This window comes from Macaca mulatta, chromosome 9 (genome assembly GCF_049350105.2).
Source record: "Macaca mulatta isolate MMU2019108-1 chromosome 9, T2T-MMU8v2.0, whole genome shotgun sequence".
Lineage (NCBI taxonomy): Eukaryota > Metazoa > Chordata > Mammalia > Primates > Cercopithecidae > Macaca > Macaca mulatta.
Genome location: NC_133414.1, coordinates 90,621,471 through 90,649,161, shown reverse-complemented (window position 1 = coordinate 90,649,161; position 27,691 = coordinate 90,621,471). Strand labels below are relative to the sequence as shown.

The 27,691-nt window shown below is 35.8% G+C and overlaps 1 protein-coding gene across 2 annotated transcripts in view; it reads left to right on the top strand.

Annotated features, from left to right (window-relative positions):
* Positions 1-7,265: 7,265 nt before the first annotated feature.
* The window catches only part of PHYHIPL (phytanoyl-CoA 2-hydroxylase interacting protein like), a 62,471-nt gene continuing 42,045 nt past the window's right edge, over positions 7,266-27,691 (top strand). Inside the window, exon 1 of one of the 2 annotated variants that reach the window (XM_015147585.3) lies at positions 7,266-7,614. In XM_015147585.3, coding sequence (XP_015003071.1) covers positions 7,509-7,614 — 106 coding nt within the window. In that variant the 5' untranslated portion in view covers positions 7,266-7,508. Of the gene's footprint in view, positions 7,615-7,806; positions 8,270-27,691 lie in introns of those variants that run through there. The other variant, XM_002805722.4, reaches the window with a different exon arrangement.

Genomic DNA, 27,691 nt, shown 5'->3' with positions numbered 1-27,691 from the left:
GTAATATATTATGGTTTTAATTAAGATTTTTCGGACATTTAATGATTTTGAGCATTTTTCATATACCTGTTGAACATTGGTACGTCTTCTTTTGACAAATGTCTATTTAAATCGGGCTGTTTTCCTAAATCGGGACTGTTTCCAATTGAGTTGTGTTTGCTATACATTTTGGATATTAGCCCCTTATAGAATGTATGGTCTGCAAACAGTTTTTCCCCATTCCATAGGTTGTCCCTTCATTCTGTTGATTGTTTTCTTGGCTCTGCAGAGGCCTTTTAGTTTGATGTAATTCCATTTGTATATTTTTGCTTTTGCTGTTTGTGTCTTTGGGTTTATATCCCCCTCCAAATTACCAATGTCATGAAGCTTTCCCCCTGTTTCCTCCTATTAGTTTTATAGTTTCAGGTATTTAAGTATTTAATCCATTTTTGACTGATTTTTATATGGTGTGAAATAAAAGTCTAATTTCACTTTTCTACAGGTGAATATCCAGTTACCCCAAAACCATTTACTGAAGAGACTGTCCTTTCCTCCTTGTGTGTTCTTGGCACCTTTGTCAAAAATCAGTTGACTAAATACATGGATTTATTTTGCGGTTCTCTATTCTGCTCCAATGGTGTGTCCATTTAATGCCAGTGACATGCTGCTTTAATTACTCTAAATTTGCAATATAGCTTGAAATCAGGAACTGTGATGCCTCTGGCTTCGTTGTTGCTCAACACTACTTTAGCTCTTCAGTTTTTGTGTGTGTGTGTGTCGTTTCATGTAAATTTTAGGATTGTTTTTTCTATTTCTGTGAAATGCCTTTGGAATTTTGAAAGCGATTGCATTGAGTCTGCAGATTGCTTTGGACAGTGTGGATATTTTAACACTATTAATCTTTCCAATCTATCAAGGTGGGATATCTTTCCATTTACTTGTGTATTCTACAATTTGTTTCATCAGTATTTTACAGTTTTCATTGTACAGATCTTTCATATCATTGGTTTAATTTATTTTAGGTATTTTATTCTTTTTGATGCTATCGTAAATAGAATTGTTTTCTTGATTTTCAAATAGTTTGTTGTTTTGTTGCTGTTGTATAAAAACACAACTGATTTTTGTATGCTAACTTTGTATCCTGCAACTTTGCTGAACTTGTTCTAAGAGTTTTTATGGTGAAGTCTTTATGATTTTCTATATATAAGATCATGTCATCTGCAAACAGAGATAATTTTTCTTCCTTTCCTATTTGCATGCCTTTTTTCATTTTCTTGCCTAACGGTTCTGGTGAGGATTTCCAGTAATATGTTGAATAGAAGTGGTGAGAATGGGCATTCTTATTTTATTCTTGATCTTAGAGGAAAAGCTCTCTATCTATCTATCTATCTATCTAATATTTTTTTTTTTTTTTTTTTTTTTTTTTTTTTTTTTTTGAGACGGTGTCTCGCTCTGTCGCTCCACCTGGCGTGCAGTGGAGCGATCTCGACTCACTGCAAGCTCTGCCTTCCAGATTCAGGAGTCATTCTCCTGCCTCAGCCTCCTGAGTAGCTGGGACTACAGGCATCTGCCACCATGCCTGGCTAATTTTTTGTATTTTTAGTAGAGATGGGGTTTCACCGTGTTACCCAGGATGGTCTCGATCTCCTGGCCTTGTGATCCACCCACCTCGGCCTGCCAAAGTGCTGGGATTACAGGCATGAACCACCGCGCCTGGCCAAAAGCTTTCAATTTTTCACCATTAAGCATGATATTAGCTGTGGGCTTGCCACACATGGTCTTTATTGTGTTGAGGTGCATTCCTTCAATGCCTAGTTTGTTAACAGTTTTTAATCTTGAAAAGATGTTAAACATTGTTGAATTCTTTTTCTGCATTTACTGATATGATCATATGGTTTTTGTCCTATAGTCTGTTAATATCGTATATCATATTTATTGTTTCGTGTATGTTAAACCATCCTTATGTTTTAAAATCCTCAACAACTAAACCATAAAGATACTCTAAATATGAAAGATCTCAGTTTTTAAGAAGTTATAAAACTATTTCCATAAATTTGTACTGTAAAATTAAGCAAATATGCTTTCTTAATGTCATTTTAGTGTCTTACAGTAACAATACCCTAACTTTTGGGGGTGCTTTACAGTTCATAATAATACTTTTATATGCCTAATGTCACTTGATCTTCACAAGTCCTAACACTTCTTGAGTCAGGACAAATAATTTAGAATATTTGGATTGCTTTCAACTGTGTTTCTGTTGATTATAAGTTTTCCTTTGCCTTTGCATTTACAATAGGGCTTAGGAAAAGTTTCCATAGTGTTATGAGAGAAAATAAGAAGCACTCATTTATTATGCATTTTGTGGAGTTTGTTTCTATCTGGTGTTGGTTCTTGGCACCCACTGCATAGTCATAAAATCCTTGGTTGTGCCTGGGGTTGTGCGTCATTTTATTATGAATAAGATAGACCTATGGACTAGCCTACCAAAAGGACTGTGTAGCCTACTTTGATAAAATCCTAGGCTAGCTGGAGCAATATAACTAAATACATTCGAAGTATCAGAGTTCACTAAAATAATTCAGCAAAGTGTCCTAAGTATCTTCTGTTCGCAAATACTGGAATATGTGCTTAAAATTTACAATATCACAGGAGAAATAAGAAATGTTCACAGAAGAAGTATAGGATTTTTATGTGTTTGCAAGTTTAGGGTATGTGAGCAGAGTGATATTACTGTCAAAAAAACTAATGTGCTCCTGGGCTGCATTACAAGATGTCTGGCACACACAACAAAGATGATGTTACTCTACTGTATTTTCTTTTATATTCTTATTATATTTCCACACCTGGTGTGTTTACCTATGGACTCAGAAAAATTGGAGCTATCTAGAGGAGAGTGTGTAGAGTGACAGAGGGACTCAAAAAAATGGGATATCACAAAAGTTTGCAAAAACTGTATTTAGGCAGATATTTGAATATATAATAGGAAAGATTATTATTCTGTATCACAAACAAATGGGAAAATTAAGGCCTTTATAGTGCTCTTATAGGAGATATGTTTGGGCTCAGAATGAGAAAGACTTTGGATAACTTCATGAGGATTTAAATTTAATATTTATTAGGAAATAACTTCTTGTCAAGGGCTTAACACTGGATAAAGTATTGAATTATATATATTTAAGGCCCTAAAATTTGATTCTGATTCTTCATGTACATTAATAACTTATAAATCATAACATGATGTCTGTAAGAGAACTATAAAGCCCCACAGAAATACAACATAAAGGTTTTTGGCAGAGGGAATCATTTCAAAAGAATGTAGCATATGAGTTGGGGCTTGAATGATTGGTAGGATTTTGATTGCAATAGCGGACATCTCAAGATAATGATTAAGTGATGTTGAGTGTATGGGGATTGCAACTACGTTGCAATTTAGGTATAAAAAGGTAGAATTTTCATTCTGTCTAAACTGATTTGATTATCTTCATGAAATCTCAGTCACTGACAAACAGGGGAGGGGAAATAATGTGTTTTTATTCTAACCCAGAAACTTGGGTTCATTTGGTATTTTAAGCAGTTCCTTAAAGTTCAGGTTCATTAGGTTAAGAACCTTGGTCTCTAAGATTTCCACCTTTTCCTTACATCCTGTTTTAGATAGTATATGGAAATATCAGATAGCCCTAGATACCATTACTTGAGGCATTGGGACAAAGGGTCATTGGGTTTGAACAATTCCTTCAGCCTCCCCTGGTCTCTGAGGTGACATTCCTCATATGCCTAGTTGCTTCAGGTCTTTTACTTGAAGTTGGTAGCTAGAGAAACTCATGGTCTGTGCTTCAGGGTCTGGCAGCCATCTCTGACGGATGGGTCTCATCTCTTTGGTACTTTAGACACCCCTGGTTTAGAAGGTCCACTCTAAACCTTTATTCTTTGCTAAAGGGTCACCTTGCTCTTTTAACACAAAACTTCAGAGAAGATTGAATAGTTCTCAACTCAACCACCTTCTGAGTACTATTGGAGCCAAGGGAACACTTCCCCCTTAGCCCTCTGAAGGTTAGCTGAAAATTACTGACAAGAGGCAGATTAATAGGAGAAAAGGCATACAAAATTACTTGATTATAGTTTTACATGAAATTTGAACACCACATTTCCAACAGAGGGGAGCCTTCAGAATGAAGACCCAAAGACACAGGAAAAACTGACCATTTTAATTCTTAGGTTCAACAAGGTATGAAGAGTCATGAAGAAATATGACTGGACAAAAGGAATATGACCTAATACTAATAGATCGAATAGGGAAACCCAGAAAGGCCTGTCTGTCTAGATTCTTCTTGACCTCTCTGAGCATGCACTTCTTCCTTTTGGCTATGTGGCAGGGCCCTCTCTGGAATGAGGATCTTATGACCTTCAGTTAAACAAGGTAGGTAAGATAATTTCTTTATGGCCAGTTTTTACACAGAAAAGCAGAAGAAAAGTTAGAGGAATATTTTTAGATTTTATTGCTGGCTTTGGGGAAAAGGAGTTGTGGTTTCTATAACCAACCTTGGGGAACAGGGATTCTAGTTTCTTATAGCTAGCCTCAGGGGAAAATGAGACTCCGAGGCTGGAGGTCAGAAGATGAGAGGAAAAACTTTTACTACAGAGGCTTTTTTTTTTTTTTTTTTTTTTTTTTGTGGAGGAGGAGGGTATTGTTTTCTGAGTCTCAACAGTATATAGAAACTTACAGCACTCTGGAAAGTCAACGCCTACCCTGTCTCTGCCCTGTTCAAGGTTACTGGAATATGGTCCCTATTCAGCCTGATATCTTCCCAGATATCTAATAATTGGGAAAGTAATTTCTCTGTCCTTGAGTTTTCCCACACCAACCTGGATATTTCTAAAGTCACCCTATATCTTCAGGGTGGGAATAGTAAAAATGTTTCTGGTTGCCTTTCTTGATATCTTCTACCCCTTTCCCATAATTCTCCAACCCAAAGAGAATAGGATTTTCTTCTACTTTACCTACTTCATAGCCACCACCTTCCTTATATCAATCTCTGGCTAAATCCTTCATAGTGGACTAAGATACCTTGTCTTCACTATGGGAGAAATCCTATCATTTCGTCCACCAGGCCTAGCCTTGGTATGTTGAACCATAAACAAATTTACATTTTATGTCTTGACAATGACTTGATTTTAAGCTTAAAAACTCGATTTAAAAAATCCTATATTGAATATCAAAAGTTAAATAGTAAATATTTCTTTTGTATTTTTTATACAAGAATCCAAATCCTCAGCAGACAGGTGCTTTGGACTGACTAGGTTGTATACCCAGAAAGTGACATTAATACACTTCTTGAAACATTACCCTTTCTTATTACACAAATATTCTAGCCAACAAATCTGATCATGCTAATTTCCTATTTAAAACCTTTTAATAATTTCTCATTCCCTTAAGATAAAATCATTTTGGAGATCTTCCTGCCCATCTAGTCTAGGTTATAAACCTCGTGTGTGCTTCTACAAGCTCCCATACTTCCTCTTTCTTAACACCCATCCTACTTTTACTTTTTCAATATATATCTTTCTTTATAAATTTGAAACCCAAATTTCCAACACATAGCACAGTGTCCTGGACATAGGTACTTAATAAATATTTACATGAGTTTTTATTAAATGCATGTCGTATTTCTTACTTGTAAATCAGTAAATTGTTATTCTAATTTACACAGTTCCTTTTTTGAGATTTATAAATTTAAGACTACTCTAAAAAATGAACCCACTCTTGGGCTTACAATACCAATTTCTAGTCCTACAGAGCCAGGCTTTCGAACACAGAAAATTCACCAGTAAGTACTCTCGTCATATCCTTTGACAGGTAATAATTTACCCTCTCCTTGGGGACACCCCTACCTTAAAACAAGAATTCTTTCAAACTTTGAAAACATCCATCTTCATTAATAAGTTCACAATGAAGACTTTTCACTGTAAGATGCCTAATTATCTTTCACAGGTATTTATGAAATTTCAATTGTGCCAAGATTTTTCACAGGTTTACTTTAAGCTGGTCCTTCCATTATTGAAGCTTCAATTAACTAGACTTCATCATGTTATGGCTGAAAGGATGTGACTAAAAAGAGTAGTATACAGACATCTATGTGTAAACTGTTACTTGTTGGTTAACATTTATGTGTGAAATGGAAAATCAATAAAAGGGAACTTACATTACTTTACAAGCACATTAAGAAAAGAGGGGACACTATTTTTGATCCCGAGATAGCAACCAAACTAAAAACTATTCCAAAGAAGCAAATGGGAACAGAGGTCAATAGGCTGTGATCTCTATTTTATTTTTAAAACGTTTGCACATCCACTAAGTACGCTGCAGAATCTTAAATGCAATTAAAAGCAACGGGCATACAAATTTAGGGTAGCTTGAGGAAGCACAAGTCAATCTTCATTAGCTGTTGTAGCAAATATCCCTTCCAAATCCATGGGAGCAGGTGCTGTTTATCCTCCCTTTATTGACGCCCAGAACAATGGCATAGGGTGAGCATTGAATACTTATTTGCTACATGCATGAATGAATGAAGCTACACGGCGAAGGCAGGCTGCGTGGCTGTTGGTCCCGTGGCTGTTGGCCCCGCCGCCTTTTCAGCAGGCTTGCGGCATCTCCTCATTCCGTCACCTTTCTGGCAATAAGGAGTTCCACGTTTGCCCCGCCTCAGGGTCGGGGACCAGCAAAATGCTGTCTCTAAACCCCCCCACGCCTCAGGTAATCCGCTCATTTCTCACACAGACGCAGCTGTTTTCGAGGAATGTCCGGCCGAGCCCGCAGGGTTCGGGCAGCGAGTATCCTGGGACCTTCAGGGGAGGAGGTGGCTCCCACACCCCAATACCGTACAGAGAGTCCGAAGAGTCCGGGCCCTTATTTTTCCAATTCTTCATAAACAACCAATATGCTCGCCCTCGCCTCCCCGTGCGGACGCCTCAGGGCCAACTCGGGCTTCGCCACGCACCAAGAGCAGACAGAAGACGCCAAATGGCTATAACTAGGAGAGAGGGAAAGGCAGCCGGGCGGCGTACAGCGCCCACCATTCCTGCGCGCTTGGTCGCCCGACGCCTCACGAGCGAGGTTGCCTTGCTGGTGGCTCGAGGGCAGGTGGGGGCGCGTGCGCGCAGAAGGGCGGGGGAGGGGCCGTCGCGCGCCAGCAGGTGGGCGCGTTCTCCCTCGCGCGTGCGCGCGTCGTGCCCTCTCCCTCACGTTCCCCGCGCGCTGCGTCCCCTCCCCGCCGGGAGCGCGCGCCTCCAGTCCTCGCGCCAGGTCCTGCTCGGTCTCTCAGAGCCGCACACTCCCCGGATCTTCTGCCACAGCCGTCGCCTTCGCGGCGGCTCTCCAGCCCGGCGCCTCAGCCTCGGCGCCGCATCACCGCGTCCCAGACCTCCTTCCCTCCCTCTGCCACTCCCCCTCCCTTTCCCGCCCTTCTTGCCCACCCGGCCGGCAGAGAGAGCCTGGATACGAAGCAGGCGGGCTTCAGAAGGGGGTTGGAAAAATGGAGGTTCCGCGCCTGGATCATGCCCTCAACAGCCCCACCAGCCCCTGTGAGGAGGTGATCAAAAACCTCAGCCTGGAGGCCATTCAGCTGTGCGACCGGGACGGTAAGAGCGGCCGGGACCGCGAGCAAAGGGACCGAGTCCGCGCCGAGGCGCCGGGGCCACTCTGGCTCCGCCGACGCCGCTCTCCAGGGCGGCAGGGTCTTTTGTTGTCCCTTCTGTGCAAATAAATGCAGATATGGGCTACCCTCCGCCCACAGCCCTCCCCTCACCCCAGAAACAAAAGGACCCCGGGGCTCGCGCCTTGGCGCGGAAAGTCGCCGTCCACAACCGTGGCGCCCTTCGCCGCTTCGCCCGCCTGGCCCGGACGAGGGCGACGTTCCCGCTCGCGGCTCCTGCCCCGACGAGGCGTTTCCGATCTTTGCCGCAGTCCGAATTTCCTGGGTCGCCGGGCACTGAAGGGGAAATGCCCTCGGGATGATTCTAGCAACCCCCTTCCCCCAGCACACACACACTAGTTAGCATTCTCTTCCAGAAACTTATTTTCTTTTTTAAACCTCCCATCGTCAGACTCCTCACATTAACAAGTCTTTTTAGACTCTTGGATTGGGATTAGGATGACAGTTTTTCAGTGAGGGCGCAGAAAAACGGTGCATTTCAGCACCAAGGACAGACACAATCTTCGTGGTTCTTGGGCTCTGAGTCAGACTGTCGAAAATATTGGCCTAATATATGTGCTGTGATTCAGACTATGTGGCGAGTACGTACCATTGCGTGTTGATATTATATCGTTTATTCTGTTGTTGAAGTTGACAGGCTCCTGTAGAAGGAAATTGATTGAATACAGGTCTGAGCGTTGAAGACATAAGCTAGTGCTGTGTGCAGTGGGGTTAGTTACAGCGCTTCTGGGTTAGTTGGACTAGTTAGAGTCTGCTGTTTCAGTAATGTGGAACAAAACTTCATTTGTAAAGAAATCGTCTGATTAGTAATTGATTGGCCGAATGACTGTAAAATTCTACATCTGACAAAGGAAACACAGTGCACATGTTGTCAAGAGGGCCCCGAATACTTTTGACTATAAATGAAATTAATGTTTAACTGTATATGAAGGTAATGATTGTAAAACATTTCTTTAACCAAAGTTATGTACAGATGCTAATACGTTCACAGTAAGGTCATAAAATTTATCAGCGTAATCCAAATAGGGAGCAGAGGTCTTGTTTCCAAAGTCATTTAAATGGTAATCACTTGGTTGGTCATTGCTATTCAGCACGTTTATATCAAGCGAGCACCGAGCACCGAATTTGTTTATTAATAAATTTTATATTTATTAATATAAGTTTATATTTAATAATTTTGAAACCAGAATTCAAACTTTTTGAAACCAAAACCACTTTAATTTCTGAAACAGGTGTAGTATATGAATAAATAAATACACTTGCAAAGGCAGCTTGTATTTCCTTTATTCTTAGACTGTTTTGGTCACCGTGGTAGTAAGTGCACGTATTTATGGTATCTAAAAAAATTTATCATTTTGGTATTCCATATGTAAGCTTGCATGATTATAGACTATAAAGATTATTTTTAATAACACATAGAAAGTGATTTGGATTTTAGTTTATACTTTTATTAAATGACTTTTGGTAATTAACCATTGCAAGTTGTAAATATTTTTATTTTCTTAGATTGGTTTGAGAGAAACACAAGAATAATAAAAGTAGACTTCATTTTTATTTATTGCAATGATATAGCAAAAGCTCATTCTTGTACTCATTGGAACTAGGCATTCATTGTTGCTTTTCAGAACCCAGTAATTTCAATACTTAAAACTGCATTTACCACGTGTTTCAAAGATATTAGGGAAAATTTAAACTTTTTTATGAAGTTCACAGAGTTAACAGAGTGCAAAAATTAATGCTGTGTTTATTGTGATCCCCTAGAGGAGTAGCTATTTTATTCTGATATTATTTTTTAGTTGTTTCTTTTCAAATTAGGAATCTCGCAAAATGAACAAATTATGTAACATTTAATTTTGGGGAGGGTGCTGGCACTAAGCAACATCTATGAAAATTACTATTTGCAGACTTCCAAGTAATTTAACGTAGACTAATTAACTAGGGTTTTATTTTATAAAATAGAATATACCAACAAATACAAAGAGCTAACTCTTCTACTAGAAGATGTATAAAATTTGGAAATACTTTGTTTAGAGATGTTGTTAAATGCTTAACTTATTTTGTTATCCTATCTTACATGTCAATTCCAAAAATACTAACTTGGCTTCATATGAATAATTTAGGGGGAATAATGTTGTTTGTTTTTAATAGAACAATGTACGAAATGTTGCATTAAATTTGTCAAACAGACATTATTTAGCATCATTCTACATTGAGAAATTTTCAGCTGATGCTTTCTACTCCCTTTGCTTCCCTCCTTTCACTTTCTTTCCTCTCAAGTCTCATTATTTTACTTCTATATATATGTAACATAGAAAAGGATGTGGCAGAATATGGGACAGAAGAGCTATTTATGTGTTTAAGTACCTAATAAGAGCCATATTTCATAATTTATGATAGAATACATTTGTTTTGTTTGCTCTTTTCTCACTTTATTTGAATCTACTGTTAATTTGGTGATGAAAGAAAATGCGAGAAACATTAATTCCCTGGAAGTGGAATAAAATAGAATAGGGGAAAGCATAGTATGATTGTTAAATGTAAATTTTCTTTTACCTTCTCCAATCAGAGATGTTTTTAATTTTATAATATTTTCATACTGTATCAACCAAGAGTTATGCCTGCTGGTGAACATAACTGTGTATCTCTCTCATGTTTCGTTGGGGTTTTTTTTTTGTTTTTGTCTGTTACTTGCCTATTTTCCTATGAATTGATGATTACATTATCAATAATAACTCAATTTTTTTCATAGTTTCTAAAAATATTTAATAGTTTCTGAAGAATATGGGTTAGAGTCCACATGGTCATATAATTGGCTTTTCAGTTAAGCAAGACAGTTACACACACACACACACACACACACACACACACATACACACACACACTACCTCATGGATAGTCTTTCCTAGGCATGTGTACTTTGTTTGCCAGCACCTGGTCCTTGCCTGAGTGTTACTCTGAAAATATACTGTAAATCTAGAGGTTTCTATTCCTATTGCAAGTAGAAGAGTATTTTTGTTTCTCCATCTCTGCTGTGCTGAAGTATACTCAAATTGCATACATGATGTACTTTTATTATGACTTTTCAAATAAAATGAAAGAGAAAATTTCTTGCTTGGAAACATTAATAATATGGGAGCCCATTTACAGTTTGATAGGTACTTCAGACCTTCACTGACCTGTGACGAGACAAAACAGCTCCCACCCCACACACAGAATTTTATATTACTTGTGCTTTTCATCTTTTAATCATATATATACACACACATATAATGTATATTTTATATATATATATGTATATGCTTTTTCTTCCTTGTTAAACAGGAAAGATTTATCTACATGTTGCCTTACATGTATCTAAGCTCCCTCCAGCTTTGTTATAGTAAGGAAGAAAATACATAATTATTTTGTTTTAAAACATTTAAATCTACCCTCAAGGCTTGTAGCTTTAACAAATATTATTTCTATGAGTAGGGCACTTTATGACTGCCCAGATATGATATAAACCACAGGGTTTATGATATAGTCAACAAGGAAACACATTGGAAAGAAATTACACAGAAGCTGACAGATTTCCTTGTCTTTGTCTCTAACAATACTTACGTGGAAAAAATGGAGGAAAAAAAGGATTTTATTTCTTTTACATATTTAAAAAGATAAATTTCTTTGAATGTTGAGTTTATCAACTTTATTTAAATTGTGAGTCAGTTAAGACCTCATTTATGTTATTGGCATGTGAATTAAACAAATTTTAACTTTGGAAATAAAAGTAACAAATGCTTAGTAGCACGGTGATATTAGATAATCCTTAATGACATTTTCTGAAGCAGACATCTAAGAGGAGTACCCGTTAACTGTTACCTTTAATAGTCTTTATTACAAGAATGTAAGGTGGTCATTACTCAGTCTCAGTGACATGCAGTATAGCATAGTGATAATACCATTTTAGATCAGACCACCCTTGTTAGAATATTGGCTCTTGAATGCCGTGTAACCTTAAATTACTTAACTTGTTTTAGCCTCAAGCTTTCTTATGTAAAGTGGGTATAATAATACCAATTTTGTAAGATTGTTTAAATAAGTAAATAAAGTATTACTTTCATAGAATTTACCAGTCTTGATATTAACACAAAATAGAGAGTAATAATTATTATTGTGAATGGAATGTTGTCCACATAACTTCTTGAATTGAACCACTGCTTTTTAAAATTTCTTTTTTTGCCAGTGTCTAGGTCCTTGTTGTTTTTCTTAATTTCAGTTACATGTTATTTAGTTAGTAAATCACTTCAACTTAATGAGTAATTACTAGAATCTGTAAATTCTGAATTTTAAAGACTAGTAAATTTTGAAATCACAGTTACAGTACTCTTATCTTTTACTTCAGCATCCTATCAGTAATATCTTTATCACCTTAGCCCTAAAAATTGTTTTTAGTTTCTAGTTCAAATCTGCCATTGGCTATTTTTCATGTGCCTTGTAACCTTGATGGTTGCTTTGTTTAGGTATTTTCCTTAGAGCCCTTCTCTGTTCTTAATTTACAATGTTTTTCTTTGTTAACTTTTTCCAAGGATAGATATATACTAGGACATGTAGCGTGTAGATTAATTTCTTTGACCCAAATATGACTATAGAGATATTAGTGAGTATGAAACAAAATAAAAATAAAATAAAAACTGAAAGAAATAAAAAATTTGAAACCCATCAGATTGTGTTAAACCAATTCATATTCTTGGTAGGGTTCTAATTCATTCCCAGGGAAGACCAGAAAGTTACTAGAGTGAAAGTTACATGAAAGGATATGTGACCAGACTCCCTCCAGTGGTAGAATCACTGATGTGTTGTAAGGTTAACACTGGCAACTTTGTTGCCTAGGTAGGCCCGGGTCAGAAATTCACTCTCTATAGAACACTATTTAGACAGCATTCAAATTACTTGGTTTTATCTCCACTGATATTTCTTCCTCATTTAGGCCCAATCTTGATTTTTCCTCTAACTTATGTGAGTATACTTTCCTGATGACTTTTATATTTCATCCTGGGCCTCGATAATAACAACAGCTATGTCACTCATTGGAGCAAACATAAATCCTTCTACTTTCTGGTTTTCCTTCTCTGCCTTTCTTTAGTAGATGCATAATATAAGTTTTCCCTTGTAGAATGTGCCTCTTTCTTGGATTTATTTTCCATTTCTGTTATATTTCTGTATGTGAATCTTTTTATCCTTTATTATCCTTTATTAATTATTTAAATCCTATTTTTACTATAAAACTTATACCTCCTTTTTAAACTTTAAAATATTTCATTATTACCATTATTATTATTATTGAGATGGAGTTTCACTCTTTTGAAATGCAGTGACGCAATCTCAGCTCACTGCAACCTCTGCCTTCCAGTTTCAAGCGACTCTCCTGCCTCAGCCTCCCAAGTAGCTAGGATTACAGACACCTGCCACCACGCCTGGCTAATTTTTGTGTTTTTAGTAGAGATGGGGTTTCACCATATTGGCCAGGCTGGTCTTGAACTCCTGACCTCGTGATCTGTCCGCCTCGGCCTTCCAAAGTGCTGAGACAGTAGTTAAACTGTCCTTTGAGCAGACTATATTTTATATACATACATTTGAGAAGTAAGATCAGTGTTTGGAGAATACTTAAATGTATAGAAGAATAGGACAGTCTGAGCAGAAAAAAATAGGTAGAAAGCTTCAGCATATTCTGTATATGTTAAGGGTAGTGACTGGAAATGGTATATAAGAAACCAAAAAAGAATCATAAGGAATTCACGATTGATTGAAATTTCAGGCAACATGGAAAGTAATCAGGAATAACTTCAGGATTTTAAATCTGGGAAATATGAAGAATCATTGACAGGAAAGGAAAAAAAGAGAAAGAAAATAATATTTAAACATTCTGATGACATTAATTTTTTACATCTCAGATTTTAGGAGCCAGTGAATATCCAAATATGTCCTAAGCACTTTTCTAGGGGCATATCTCTCTCATAGATATTGTTTTACCGGAATAATATTATATACTGCTTTGTCATTATTGTTTCAGTGTGTTTCCCCATGAGATTACCCACTGATATTCTTTTAAGACTCTTTTTATTTTCTTTATTCTCACTCCTCAAAGGCCATACAAGGTCTGATGATAATACTGTGAGAATCAGTATTATACAGAACTAACCACTTAATAGTTTAGAGAGGATTGTGAAATAGTTATTTTTGAGCTATCTCCATAAAAATATTGTTGAATCTTAGGAGACATTTTTGAGACATTAGTATAAAGCAAAAAGAATTTTTGAGTTATATGAAGATGTTTCAAATCTAACATTAAGAGAACCCTTAGAAATTTAAAAGGTCGGCAATTCTTGTGTTCTGGGGAAAAGAGTTCTAGAATGGGGAGCATTGCTCATAGAAACATATTCCACTAGGGAGAGTGGAAATTAAGTGAAAAGGGAAAGGTTAGGATTTAACTTCAGTTTTACAGTGACCTTTAATGTGCTTTGTATCTCATCCTTTGAGGGAAAGGGGTGGTCACATCCAACTTTAAACAACAAAGATGAAGTAAATCTACAACCAGGTTTGTTACAAATGTAAATAAGTGCCCTATATTTTGAAGATGCTCAACAGATGTGAGTTGAACCAAGAACATCATACTTGGAATTGTCGTTAGTTTTGTTTGTTATATTATGACTATTTGAGCCATGTTGTGGCTCATTTAAAAGGGGCTGCTCCTTGGGGATTTTGCATATACATCATTTGTTGTAGTGATTGTGGCAACTAGTGTAAATAGATCTGTATTTTTGTTTTCTATAGCCTGTGGGAATGTTGCTATCTAATAATAGTATGAAAGGCTTATAGTTTCCTTAGACACTTGCCAATAAAGACAAGGCATAAAAGATTTTTCAGTATAATCTGATTTTTTTGAGAAATAGTGTCTCATCTTCCATGAATTTGAATATTGGTGAATCTCTCAGTCTTTAACACTTTAAAAGCTGATGATAAATGTCAACAAGAATTATGTAACTTTTGATCATCTACTGTGCAATAGGTCCAATAGGTCCTTAATGGCTGCATTTTAGAGTTATATCTGTGATGTAGAACAGGGGCGTGCATGTTATGGTCCCTGGGCGAAATCCATAAGCCTGCTACCTGTTTTTGTAAGTAAAATTTTTTTGGAATACAGCCATATTCATTTGTTTACATACTGTCTATGGCTACTTTCTTGCTACAACAACAGGGTTGAATAGCTGTAACAGACCACATAGCCCACAAATCCTAAAATGCTTACTGTCTAGCCCTTTATAGAAAAAGTTTGCCAACACTTAGTGCAAAAGATTGAGAACGTAAGTTAATCTCTCTTGATAGGAATAAAAATACTGCAAAGAGAGTTTTTGGGGAAAAAAAACTGTGTACTCATCTTGCTTTTATATGTTTCCAGGGTTTTGTGATTAGGTGAGTCAGGCAGAGGGATGTAGAGAGTTGAATAATGTTATCAGGGAGTAAGTTAGTTCTGTATGGAGTCAGTCAAAGATGGATGGCCCCCTATACCATTGTGTCTGATAAGCAGTGACAGAAACAGGCCGTAGTTTTAACTTGAAATCTAGCCTTCATATAAATAAGTTTAGAAAGAAATGCTATATATGCAGGTGTTTCCATATACACTTATAATTCTATCAATAGATGTGTTTTTAAAAGTGTCAAAGATAGTGTGAACTTTGAGAAATATGTATAATTATATTGATACATGTTACAAAGATTTATGTAAATATCATATTCTTCCTTTGAAACCAAACTCTTTTTTAAAAAGAGTCAAGATCATACTCATCTTTCTGTCTTCCATAGTCTATCTCAAGCTGTCTATAAAGGACCCTCTTATTTTTCTTTTTTTAATTTCCAATCTGTTACAGTGTGAAACTTATTAAGAATATTTAAAAATGATTTCTAGAAAAATGAAATTAAAATGATAACAAATGAATTCAACAGAAGTAAAATTCACTGTTAAATTCCTTTAAAAGTTTCTAAATGCTTAATCCTAATTTTTATATTTAATTTCATCACAGATTGATAGTTTGTAGACTACTGCTTGTGAATAGACCACGTTTTTAAGTAGCATGAGCTAGAGGACTGTGCCATTCTATTTTTGTTCATTGACTAATTTATAGGAACTTCCCTTAGCCAGTTAAGAATCTACTTTGTTTTCTTTTGTTTTTCTACTTACTATTTTTATTATTTATTTTTATATGCATTCCAAGTTTAGGTTCTGAATTAAGAACAGGAAAAAAGAACAGAGAAATGGATATAACTTGGATTCTGGGTTCCAAAGATTTAGGAAGACAATTTATTTTGAGAATCAATATGTTTAAGTAGATAATTATAATAATATTTGATAAATACTGTAACGGAGTATAGAAGAGAAAGTGGTTAATCCTATCTTGAGTCTAAGGAGCAACATTTTATTGAGGGTTAAAAGTAAAATAAAAATTTGCCAGAAGAAGAATTAGGAGAGGGGCATTTCTGGCTGAGATAAGAGAATAAACAAAGGCTTAAAATCATGTATTCTGGGAATGCATAGCATTTGATATTGCTGGAGGAAAGAAGTGTGCCTGGTGGAAAATTAAGCTGAAAGCTAGTTACGGCTAGCTAGGTTATGCCTTGATTAGAATTTTTGATTTATTATCTTAGATTTCAAACTTTCTAATTTGTGAAGAATGTTTGTTTTATAATATAACGTTGTTCAACAAATAAAAGTAGCATTTTATTGTATAACTGTCCTATAATTTTATACTTACAGCATTTTTCAAATAAAGTCAATCAGTGGTATAGTGGGAATTTAAGTTAGCAGCTATGCTTGAAAGTTACTATTTTATATCAGCTTCAGCATCCACTATATTTCTGTATCTTATTTTTATTGCATTATATGTAGAAAATTCTGGTTCATACAAATAAGTAGTGGCAAATTGTAATGTTTTTAAGTCATTTGGCCTTCTCAGGATATTCTTCAAATAAACTGATCCAGACCAAAAAGAGAAATATTAAGATTTTTGTCAAAGTTGATAATGAAATAATAAATGTTTCATTTGAGGGTAAGTGACAGAATCGATTCATCAGTTATTTCATTTTTTCATTGTTTGATGATAAAATCTTGTATCATTCTGAGATATTTATTGATAACATTTTTAAAACTCATACTTTTCTGCTGATTCTGTTAAAATTTCAGAACAGTTGATTTGTTTTCCTTGCATGATGAGTCTTAACTGTAAGAATCAATTTCATTTCTGAAAACTTATTTGCATTATAAGCTTGGTAATATTGTGACTGTATTGTCAAATTGAATTTCTTTAGCTTTTTAAAGAGCTAGATAACCAAATTGGTTTTCCCTAGTTACTTATATTTGAAAGATGCTTCTCAGAGTTTTTAAAAATTACATTTAGAAAGTGTTTCTTGTTTTTCGAAGAATATTTATACCTTGATTCAGGACACTCAGCTAAGTTTGGTATGAAAAATGAACTTTGAAATTTTCTGTTCTTAACCTTACAATTAGCTCAGAAAAAAATTCCCAACAACTTCAGTGTAAAGGATAGTTTAAATGTGATTATCCAAAACTATTTTTAAATATCTAAATATCTAAATCTCTAATCCTTATTAGTGTATAATTACTACTTGATGAAATCTGGCAACAACTTTTATAGGAGCTACCATTCCTGCGATTTTTTATGTTATCTATTTGCCTCAATATAGTTGTCTTAACATTTCTGACAGTTTAGTTAATGGTGTGTTAAAAATTGATTTAGACATTAACATTTTCTTCTCCATTGTGTATTGTATTACGATTTCTGTTACCTAGTTAAAAAACTTGTGCAAAAGCAAATGTAGAGATTTGACCCATATATATTCTCATTGAGTTAAATTGGAAAGATCTTACCTAATCTCAACATTTGAATTAACTAGATATATGTGATGAATATTTTTTGTATTACATTTTCAGATATGTACCAATATTTTGTTTCAGTTTTTTGACAACAGCTCACTCATTTAACATTTGTTGCAGTATCAATAATGCAAGATTTGATAAGGTTTTCCCTAATTGTGTATGCTTTTGTTCATAGGTGATAACTTTATTCTGATTACATTTTAATCATTAGATTTGCAATAACTTCAGTCACTGTATGTTTTACTGCAAAATTATGGAACTTGTCAGCAACCATATCACTATTTTGCCAAACTTTGTTATAAAAAATCAATGAAAATTTGTCAGTTTTTATCACTACAATGTAAGTCTTAATGATAGATGACTACCATTATATTTTAGCCTTGAGTGACTATTCCTGAGAGCTTCCAGCATATTTATTTCATTTTGAACATAGTTGCCACTATGGTCAATATATGTTGAAAACTCAAAAGGTAATAATTAATAGTAAGACTTAATATATCTTGAGTCAAATAAGTAACAATATATCCATTTTAAATTTGTCTGTTATTTCCTGTTTTCAGCCGGTTTCATTTCTAGTTTTAGAGATAATTGTTTCATTTCCTATACTGGAAAAAGTATAACTTGATATCCCAAACGAGATTAACTTTATCACAAATACAATTAGAGAAGAAATATGCAAATTTCATAGTAAACTCTTAATCTGTTTAAGAGAGGAAGGGCCAAACAGTTGAACCAGAGCCTTACCTGCAACTAATTGAACTCTGCATTCAAGTACATAATGTCTTTGTAAAACTTTACTTGAGCATATACTTGCTGGCTTGAATTTAAACAAACACACATGAAACAGAGCTACACCTTTTATTAGCACATGGTGCCATTTTGTGCACTGAGGTAGCAGGCAAAGTCTTCTTTTAATGTTTACCCAAAATAACATAATAGAGGACAATTTAATGTTTGCCATTTATATTACAGTTAAAAAAATAGTTTTTAAATAATTAAAAAGGAAGTTAAATGATAATATTTGATACACTTCTCAGTCACCTCTTCATTAAAAAATATTTAAGTCATTGGTCAGTGGTTCTCAAAATTTATCACCTAAACAGCTTACTAAAACAGATTGCTGGGACCTATCCCCTGAGTTTCTGATTTCTTAGATCTGGGTGGAGCCCAAGAATTTGCATTTCTAACAGATTTCTAGGGGATGTTGGTGTTGGTGATCCAGGGTCCAGGCTTAGAGAAGCAATGCTTTCGGTAGCATGGCTAAAGAAGTCCTTAGGTGGAGAAGAGATATTAGATATTTGTTGTTTAGATACAGTGTTCTGTCATCCATTGGATGAATGAACTGGGATATTGAACTCAGAGACTGTAAATACCTAAGTGGCAATTATAGATAATAAGTACGATTTTTAAGACAAGATAGATAAAAATTAGGGGTGGAATTAACCAACATTTCTGCGACAAAAATCTGTTAACTTTGTGATCAAACTGGAAGTGTGGCGTATGAAAAAGGAGTTGTTGAGGATGACTAAATTTGCTAGATTGGGAGATGGGGTACATTTTTTACCAGCAAATAAAATAGGAATTGTTAACTGGGGGGAATATTAAAGAGTAGGTTTGAAGACAAACTATTACAGTCCTCTCTGGACAAGTTAGATTTCAATATCTATGGAATATCTAGATGGAAATTTTCAGAAGGCTGTTAGAAATATTTATCTGTGTCTTGTAGGGAGAGAGTTTGAGAATAAAGATGAAAATTTGGTAGTATTCTCTAGGCTATTTTCTCTTGTCATATTTCTTCTTTATCAAGTGTTCCTCCTTCATCTTCTGGTCAGTCTTTGAGACCCATGTCAGGTTGTTGAACTGCTCATTAGAGTAAATTAGAATGCTTGTGCCTTTTGTGTGTGTGTGTGATATCTAAAAGGATCATTTGAAAATTAATTACTTTAGATATAATTATATTTGGTGGGTTGTGGTTATTTGGGGCAGTTAACATGGAAGAAATACAATTAACCTAAGCTCTGTGCTTGATAGATTTCTCCCCCCTATTTTGACTGACAAGAGAACTAAGTGTATGATTATCTGTGCTTACTGTAGAAATACACTAGATTAATTTTTCCCCCTTAAGCAACATAATCTGTGTTGCATAAAATAAATACAGTGCATAAAATCACTGAACTGTTGGAACTCAAATTAGCAGAAAAATAGTGACAGTGAAACCTAAAGAAAAATTAAAATCTTCACCAAATCTGTGTCTAAGGCTTTCAATTTGAACATATATGTCCAAGATTTTCTTTTTGACCTTGAACCTACTAATTTTAATGTTTACTAAGGTATTTGTTGAGTGCTAGGTTACAATAAGACATAGTTTTTTTTTTTTTAGAAAGTTATTTTTTTTGCAGTCTTTTTGTTTAAACGTAGATACACCTTCCATTTTAATAAATATGGCTTTTTAGTTTTTGTATAACATTTTCAAGCTGTGCTAAGACTGAATATTTGAGCCTATTTTTATATATTTTCTTCTGGTGTAATCCAGTATATCCAATATTAATTTCTATGGTGCTTGATAGCTTGATACAGCTTTTTTGGCTGTTATTTTTGGTGATTAAAAAAGGAAGCCCTAAAAACTAAAAAAGCAGTGGTTCTGGAATTTGCTGTTTATACTACTTGCTTTGCTAAAAGCTTTACATATTTACATTCTAATCATAAAATTTATAGAATTGAAATTAAGCTTAAAATAATGATAAACATTCCAAATTCCAAATACAATTTAGCTACTTCTTCTAGAACTTTTGTTTGGCACTATGTATTATAGAAGTATTTGTCTGCCTATATAATTTTTTTGCTGTTGTTTTTGAGACAAAGTCGTGCAGTGTTGCCCACGCTGGCATGCGGTGGTGCGATCTCGGCTCACTGCAATCTCTGCCTCCCAAGTTCAAGCAATTCTCCTGTCTCAGCCTCCTGAGTAGCTGGAATTACAGGCGTGCACCACCATGACCAGCTAACTTTTTTGTATTTCTAAGATATTTATATTTCTGAGAGCTTCATATGGATCCACCATTGAATGTTTTCCTTCGCTACCCTCATAATAGTTTCAAGAATGTTTTCCAATTTCTTTTCTTACAGTGTTAATACTTTTCTATTTTAATTTTATAACATAGAAACACCACCTAGTTTCACTATAATATTATAATATTTTAATGAAAATGTTAAATATATTTCCCTGAGTGCATGCATAGTGCTATTTACTGCAGATAATGTGTGTGTTTACTTATTTTCATTGCACTGTGAAATGCTGATGTGCCATATTTTAAGAAAATCTGAAATATGATATCTAAACTTAGAAAACACATTAATCAGGGAATAATTATTTTCCCTGCAGTAGTGTTCTCTGTTAGTTTTTCAGTGTTCTTCATTGTTGTCAAATTCAGAAGAATTTGACAGAAAGGCAGAATGGCAGTGAAATGTGATACCAACTAATTTGTCTTAAACAATGGTTTCTTAAGTTATCTCTGAAATTTTTATGAGAGGAAGTATATACTAAACATTGGAAATTCAAAGATCCAGCATTTTTAACTTCACCTATTTATAGGCCATGTCAAAGGTAGCTAAATAGGGCAATTTTAATAGCACCCTAGACAGCTGTATTTCTGGCATTTACCTGTGAGTGTAGAAAGCTTGTTGCCCAGCATTTCTGTCAGTGTTTCTTTATATTTTCTTTGAGCATACAGAATTCTTGTGAAATGTCAAAAACATTATTTTTAAGTAAAAAATGACCCCTGAGAAAGAAAAGTGTAGTGATGTAATATTTTTAATATTTGCTTTCTCAGTGACAGTTAGGTGCTGTCACTTCTTGGACCAATCCTACTATGGTATGATGATTTTGAGGAATCAGAATGTAATGAATCCTTCCTAATTCTAGTTTCAGCCATTGAATAATGAAATTTGGAATTACACTAAAATGCTTGCTAATGATTTATCATAATTATGAATTAAAATATTAAAGGTGAATCTGGGCCTTGATATTTTTAAAGTTATAAATATATTTGAAACCTTACTTGAAGATTAGAGGTTTATCATTTATTTTTAATTCATCTATCAGAGAAATACATAGGAAGTTCTCCTAACTGACTTGTGGTGGAGATAGGGGTCATGAGAGTAAAGCAAAAGAATTTGAAGGATAAATAGAAGTTAGGAGGGAAAAGTTGGGAAAATAGATGAGCTATCAGGAGATAGTAGTAAATAGTGAGTGAAAGATTACATAGGCAGTAGTAGACCAGGTATAAGGAATCACTCCAACAAAGGCTTAGTAGTGACTGGGGTTAGGGTGAGATTGAGAGTTAGATGAGATTAGATTAGAGACGAAAATATGCCAGGTCTTGAAGGACTAATTTAAAATATTATCCCGATGGAGTGGTGGTTGAAAAATTACCCACCAGGTACAATGTCTAATATTTCAGTAATAGGATACACTAGAAGCCCATCCCCCACCGTTATGCATGTAACAAACACGTGTACCCCAGAATCTAAAATGAAAAAAAATTAATAAAATTTAAAAATATAAAACGTTATTCCATGTCAACTTTTTTACATGATTAGCCAAGGAAAGATTTGAAGCATTAGAGTAACATTGTCTTCACATGAATGAGTAAGAGGAGAATTTCAACAATTATTGTTCAGATAATTAAACCTCAAATAACTTTTGCTAAATGACTTGGGTAATTTAGACGTGTATGTCTGTGCTTCCTTATTCTCAATGATACCACTTTCATACCATTTTGGTGTGCTTATACAGCTTCGAGTGCTTAAATAATATTACATTTTATAACCAGAGTTAAGGAAACAGAATGTTAGGCCTAGGAAGTGCCTTCAAAACTATTTAATTCAAACTTTCCGATTTTCAGTTGTGAACATGTAGGATTATTGAGGTAAAATAACCTGTCTAATTTCATGTAGCTATCAAACAGCAGAGTCAGGATTTGAACCAGTTTGTCTATTTCTGAAGCTCATGCTCTTAACTAGTATCATTCTACAAAATAAAATCAGTAAGTACCTTAGACGTGATTTTTCAAACTGTTTTATTAATACATTTTTTACTTAGGGATTAAAACCTACTATGTAGACATAATAATTTACAAGGTTGTAAACTGCAGCACCCATAACTTCTGCAGAGTATAGTGATTACTAAAAAGGCCATAGATTGCAATCTACCTATCTGACGACAAAGGGCTAATATCCAGAATCTACAAAGAACTTAAACAAATTTACAAGAAAAAAAATCAAACAACCCCATCAAAAAGTGGGCAAAGGATATGAACAGACACTTCTCAAAAAAGGCATTTATGCAGCCAACAGACACATTAAAAAATGTTCGTCATCACTGGCCATCAGAGAAATGCAAATCAAAACCACAATGAGATACCATCTCATACTAGTTAGAATGGTGATCATTAAAAAGTCAGGAAACAACAGGTGCTGGAGAGGATGTAGAGAAATAGGAACACTTTTACACTGTTGGTGGGACTGTAAACTAGTTCAGCCATTGTGGAAAACAGTGTGGCGATTCCTCAAGGATCTGAAACTAGAAATACCATTTGACCCAGCCATCCTATTACTGGATATATACCCAAAGGATTATAAATCATGCTACTATAAAGATACATGCACACGTATGTTTATTGCAGCACTATTCACAATAGCAAGACTCGGAACCAACCCAAATGTCCATCAATGATAGATTGGATTAAGAAAATGTGGCACATATACACCATAGAATCCATAACAAAGGATGAGTTCGTGTCCTTTGTAGGAACATGAATGAAGCTGGAAACCATCATTCTGAGCAAACTATCGCAAGGACAGAAAACCAAACACTGCATGTTCTCACTCGTAGGTGGGAATTGAACAATGAGAACACATGGACACAGGGTGGAGAACATCACACACCAGTGCCTGTCGTGAGGTGGAGGGAGTGGGGAGGGATCGCATTAGGAGAAATACCTAATGTAAATGACGAGTTAATGAGTGCAGCACACCAACGTGGCACATGTATACATATGTAACAAACCTGCATGTTGTGCACATGTACCCTAGAACTTAAAGTGTAATTTTTTTAAAAAAAGTCCATAAATAATGGTAAATTGCTCATTTAGATGCACGTATAAGGGTTGTTTTCCATTGACTGGAAAGGGAGTAAAAAAGCCTAAGGGATTACATGTTGTTACGGGAATTTACATCAAGATCAAATTCTATGGGAAGTCTTTATATAGATTCAGAATATAAAGGATAGAATATATATATAGGGTTTAGGCCAATAAACCAAGTTCCTGAAAACTTTATATAAAGAACTATTATAAGTAAAACAAAGCATAAAGTATGTTTTCAGCATGTAGAAATATTAAATTAAAAATCTTCTAACCTGCTAGGAGACTAGACCTTAAGTTAACACTAAAATATTATGAAAATTGATGACTGCTGCCATTTAAATTCTATGTTACTATTAGGGTAGATGGTATAATTTGAGGTGACAGTTCATAACCATTCTAAATAGTCTAAATGGTTACAAGTTACATAAAGTTATGTTTTATCATGTAATGAGTTCGTGTATGATGACTTTTAGCAGAACCCTTTTTTGTGGGAGCTTTAAATTTCTCCTGTCAGTCAAACTAGAATTATTTTAAAAAGAAAGAGGAGGAGAATTTCAAAGTCCTGGATTAGTGCAAATTTAGTTTGGTTTCATTCCCGTGTCAACTGGGAGAACTCAAGGACCAGATTCTCAGTTTATGTTGATTTTGTTCCCTTTTGTGTGTATGTCCTTTTTATTTTATGTGTGACCTTTTAACATTAGCTTTAATCTGAGATTTTTTTTTTCTTAACATATTACTTATTGTCAACATTGGTAGGGAGTGCCATCTCCACTATGCTTTTAGTTATATATTTATATTTTTATGCTTCCATATGTCAATTCATTCACATGTTTATCATTCACTCAACAAATATTTATTAGGACCAGGCACTCATTTAGATAGGGCCAGTAGAAAGGTATCTCATAAAGTTTTTTTTTTTTTTTTTTTTTTTTAAATTTTGAGATAGTTTTATTGCTCAGGGTGGAGTGCAGTGGCGTGATCTTTGCTCACTGCAACCTCCACCTCCCGGGTTCAAGTGATTCTCCTGCCCCAGCTTCCCAAGAAGCTGGTATTACAGGCACCTATCACCACGCCTGGCTAATTTTGTGTTTTTAGTAGAAATGGGGTTTTGCCATGTTGGCCAGGTTGGCCTTGAACTCCTGACCTCAGGTGATCTGCCTGCCTCGGCCTCCCAAAGTTCTGGGATTACAGGCATGAGCCACCGCGCCCGGCCTCATAAAGTTTTTAAAAGAACGTCAAGTGAATATATTTAAAAGTTACACTTAAATAAGATAAAATTACCCAGTTCCTTGTAGACGTTTTACTCATGTTATCCTGTTGTAACAGCTTTTTCTCATGTGACATGAGACATGAGACATGAGACATGAGTATGAGATGTGACATGAATGTGAGATTGATTATGTGTGGGTTGGCCATGGGACCAAAAGGGAAGTAGTTGATTCATCTGTTTTCCACAGCATTTTGTCTTTAAAAAAAAAAAAAAAAAATTACAACCATGTTTTTCTTTCACCAACCATGAGATTTCCTAATTGTTCACATTATTAATAATTGTTTTTATTCTTTAAAATTCTTAAGGTAGTCACCTATTTTGTGAGCTCATCATGTAAAGCATATTTGTGAGTGTTTTTCTCATGTATTTATCTTCATGTGCCCTGTTAAAAGAATGATATAACATGCTAGTTACCAATATGCTAGAGTATTACAGAGTTTTATATGTAACCTATGTTCATAATTCTACTTCAGCTAATATTTTTCAGGCAGAAAGAGCAGTCATACTTAAAGCTTGACTTCTGGGGTGGCGGCAACAACAATAGGGTTTGAATTAGTATTAAGCCATAAGTCTTAGCCTGATGATTTTTCTGGCTTTCATAATATAAATTCCTTAATACTACTTGTAAGTTTAGCCTGTCTTCAGTCACTGGAAATAATTCTGCATCTGAGAACAGATATAGTAAGGAACTTAAGGTCAGGATTTTATGGCCTTAGCACTGAGTAATTCTTGGCATTACTTTGTCCTAGTACATTGATTCTAGTAATTAAACTCTTATTTTAACTTCTTTGATCAAGCTCCTTATATCTATCTGTAGCAATTGAATCCTTGTGTTTTCATCTATAAATGAATCTATCCCATATTTTCTTGCTCAAATTCTAGTCCCTCTAGCCTATTCTATTTTGAATACCAGGATTTTGCCTTTCATGGTTTCTTGTGGGTAGAACTGTACAACTTGCTGGTAAGCCTCCCTGATGCAACCAATAACTTTATAACTTGATCTCCTTCCCATTGCCTTTTGTTAGATTACTTATACTCCATGTCATACTTTCTCTATTGAATGGGACTTCTGCCATTTGTAGGCTGCAAGGTCTCTATCTGTCTTGATTATGTCTCCCTTCCTGATATTTGGAGTTCTCATGATTGGCATCTCTACTTCAAAGATCTGTCTAATCTCTGGATCTCTGCAAACTGACTCTTAACGGTGTAACCTATCCTAATCTGAGTCTCTGTTTTTACAGTGGCCAGCTGGAAATTATAAAGATTGCCTAGTTCTGGAAATTCAGCAAACCAAGTACACTCAGTGAATATAACTCATGTTGTGTTTAGGTGTAGAAACATTTAGAAGCACATTTATTTAATTCAAATGTGTGTACTTGTACATAAGGGAGACAGAAAATTGTAAGTACATACCTAAAAGCTGTTATTTTTTTTTTATTTTTTAGTAGTTTTTGAAGAACTTAAATCCAAAGAGACAAGAAAAGGATAAAAGCAACATTGGTTCATGGCAAGTTATTACATTTTAAGTGCTTAACTGTAAGTGCAGTTTATCTCCTGCACTAGTCATGTTTTTGACTTCCCCAAATTATGGAAAGTGTGACATGCTTCATTAACATAGTACTTAACATTACAAATAGGAAAAGATGGGCTTCTTTGGAAAAACAATACAGCAAGAGAGCCCTTTTCTCAGTGAATGATAGGCTAACACAACAGAGATCTTTCAGTTAACGCAGAATCTTAGGTAAGGTACATAGCTAATGTAAGGTACATCTTAAGTAAGGTACCTTAGCTGTATACATTACTTAAGAATATCACAGAGGTGGCTGGCAAGATGGCAGAATAGGAACAGCTTCAGTCTGCAGCTCCCAGTGAGATCAGCGCAGAAGGTGGGTGATTTCTGCATTTCCAACTGAGATACCTGGCTCATCTCATGTGGACTGGTTAGACAGTGGGTGCAGCCCACAGAGGGCGAGCCGAAGCAGGATGGGGCGTTGCCTCACCTGGGAAGCACAAGGGGTCAGGCAACTCCCTCCCCTAGCCAAAGGAAGCCATGAAGGACTGTGCCAGGAGGACCAGTGGACTCCGGCCCACATAATACACTTTTCCCATAGTCTTCGCAACCCGCAGACCAGGAGATTCCCTCGGGTGCCTCTGCCACCAGGGCCCTCACAGTGTAAACAAAGCCGCCAGGAAGTTCGAACTGGGCAGAGCCCACCGCAGTGCAGCAAAGCCACTATAGCCAGACTCCCTTTCTGGATTCCTCCTCTTTGGGCAGGGAATCTCTGAAAGAAAGGTGGCAGCAGCCAGGCACGGTGGCTCACACCTGTAATCCCAGCACTTTGGGAGGCTGAGGCTGGCAGATTACGAGGTCAGGAGATCAAGACCATCCTGGCTAACACGGTGAAACGCCATCTCTACTAAAAATGCAAAAAATTAGCCAGGTGTGGTGGTGGATGCCTGTAGTCCCAGCTACTCAAGAGGCTGAGGCAGGAGAATGGCGTGAACCCGAGAGGCGGAGCTTGCAGTGTGTCGAGATGCGCCAGTGCACTCCAACCTGGGCGACAGAGCAAGACTCCATCTCAAAAAAAAAAAAAAAAAGAAAGGCAGCAGCCCCAGTCAGGGGCTTATAGATAAAAGTCCCATCTCCCTGCGACAGAGCACT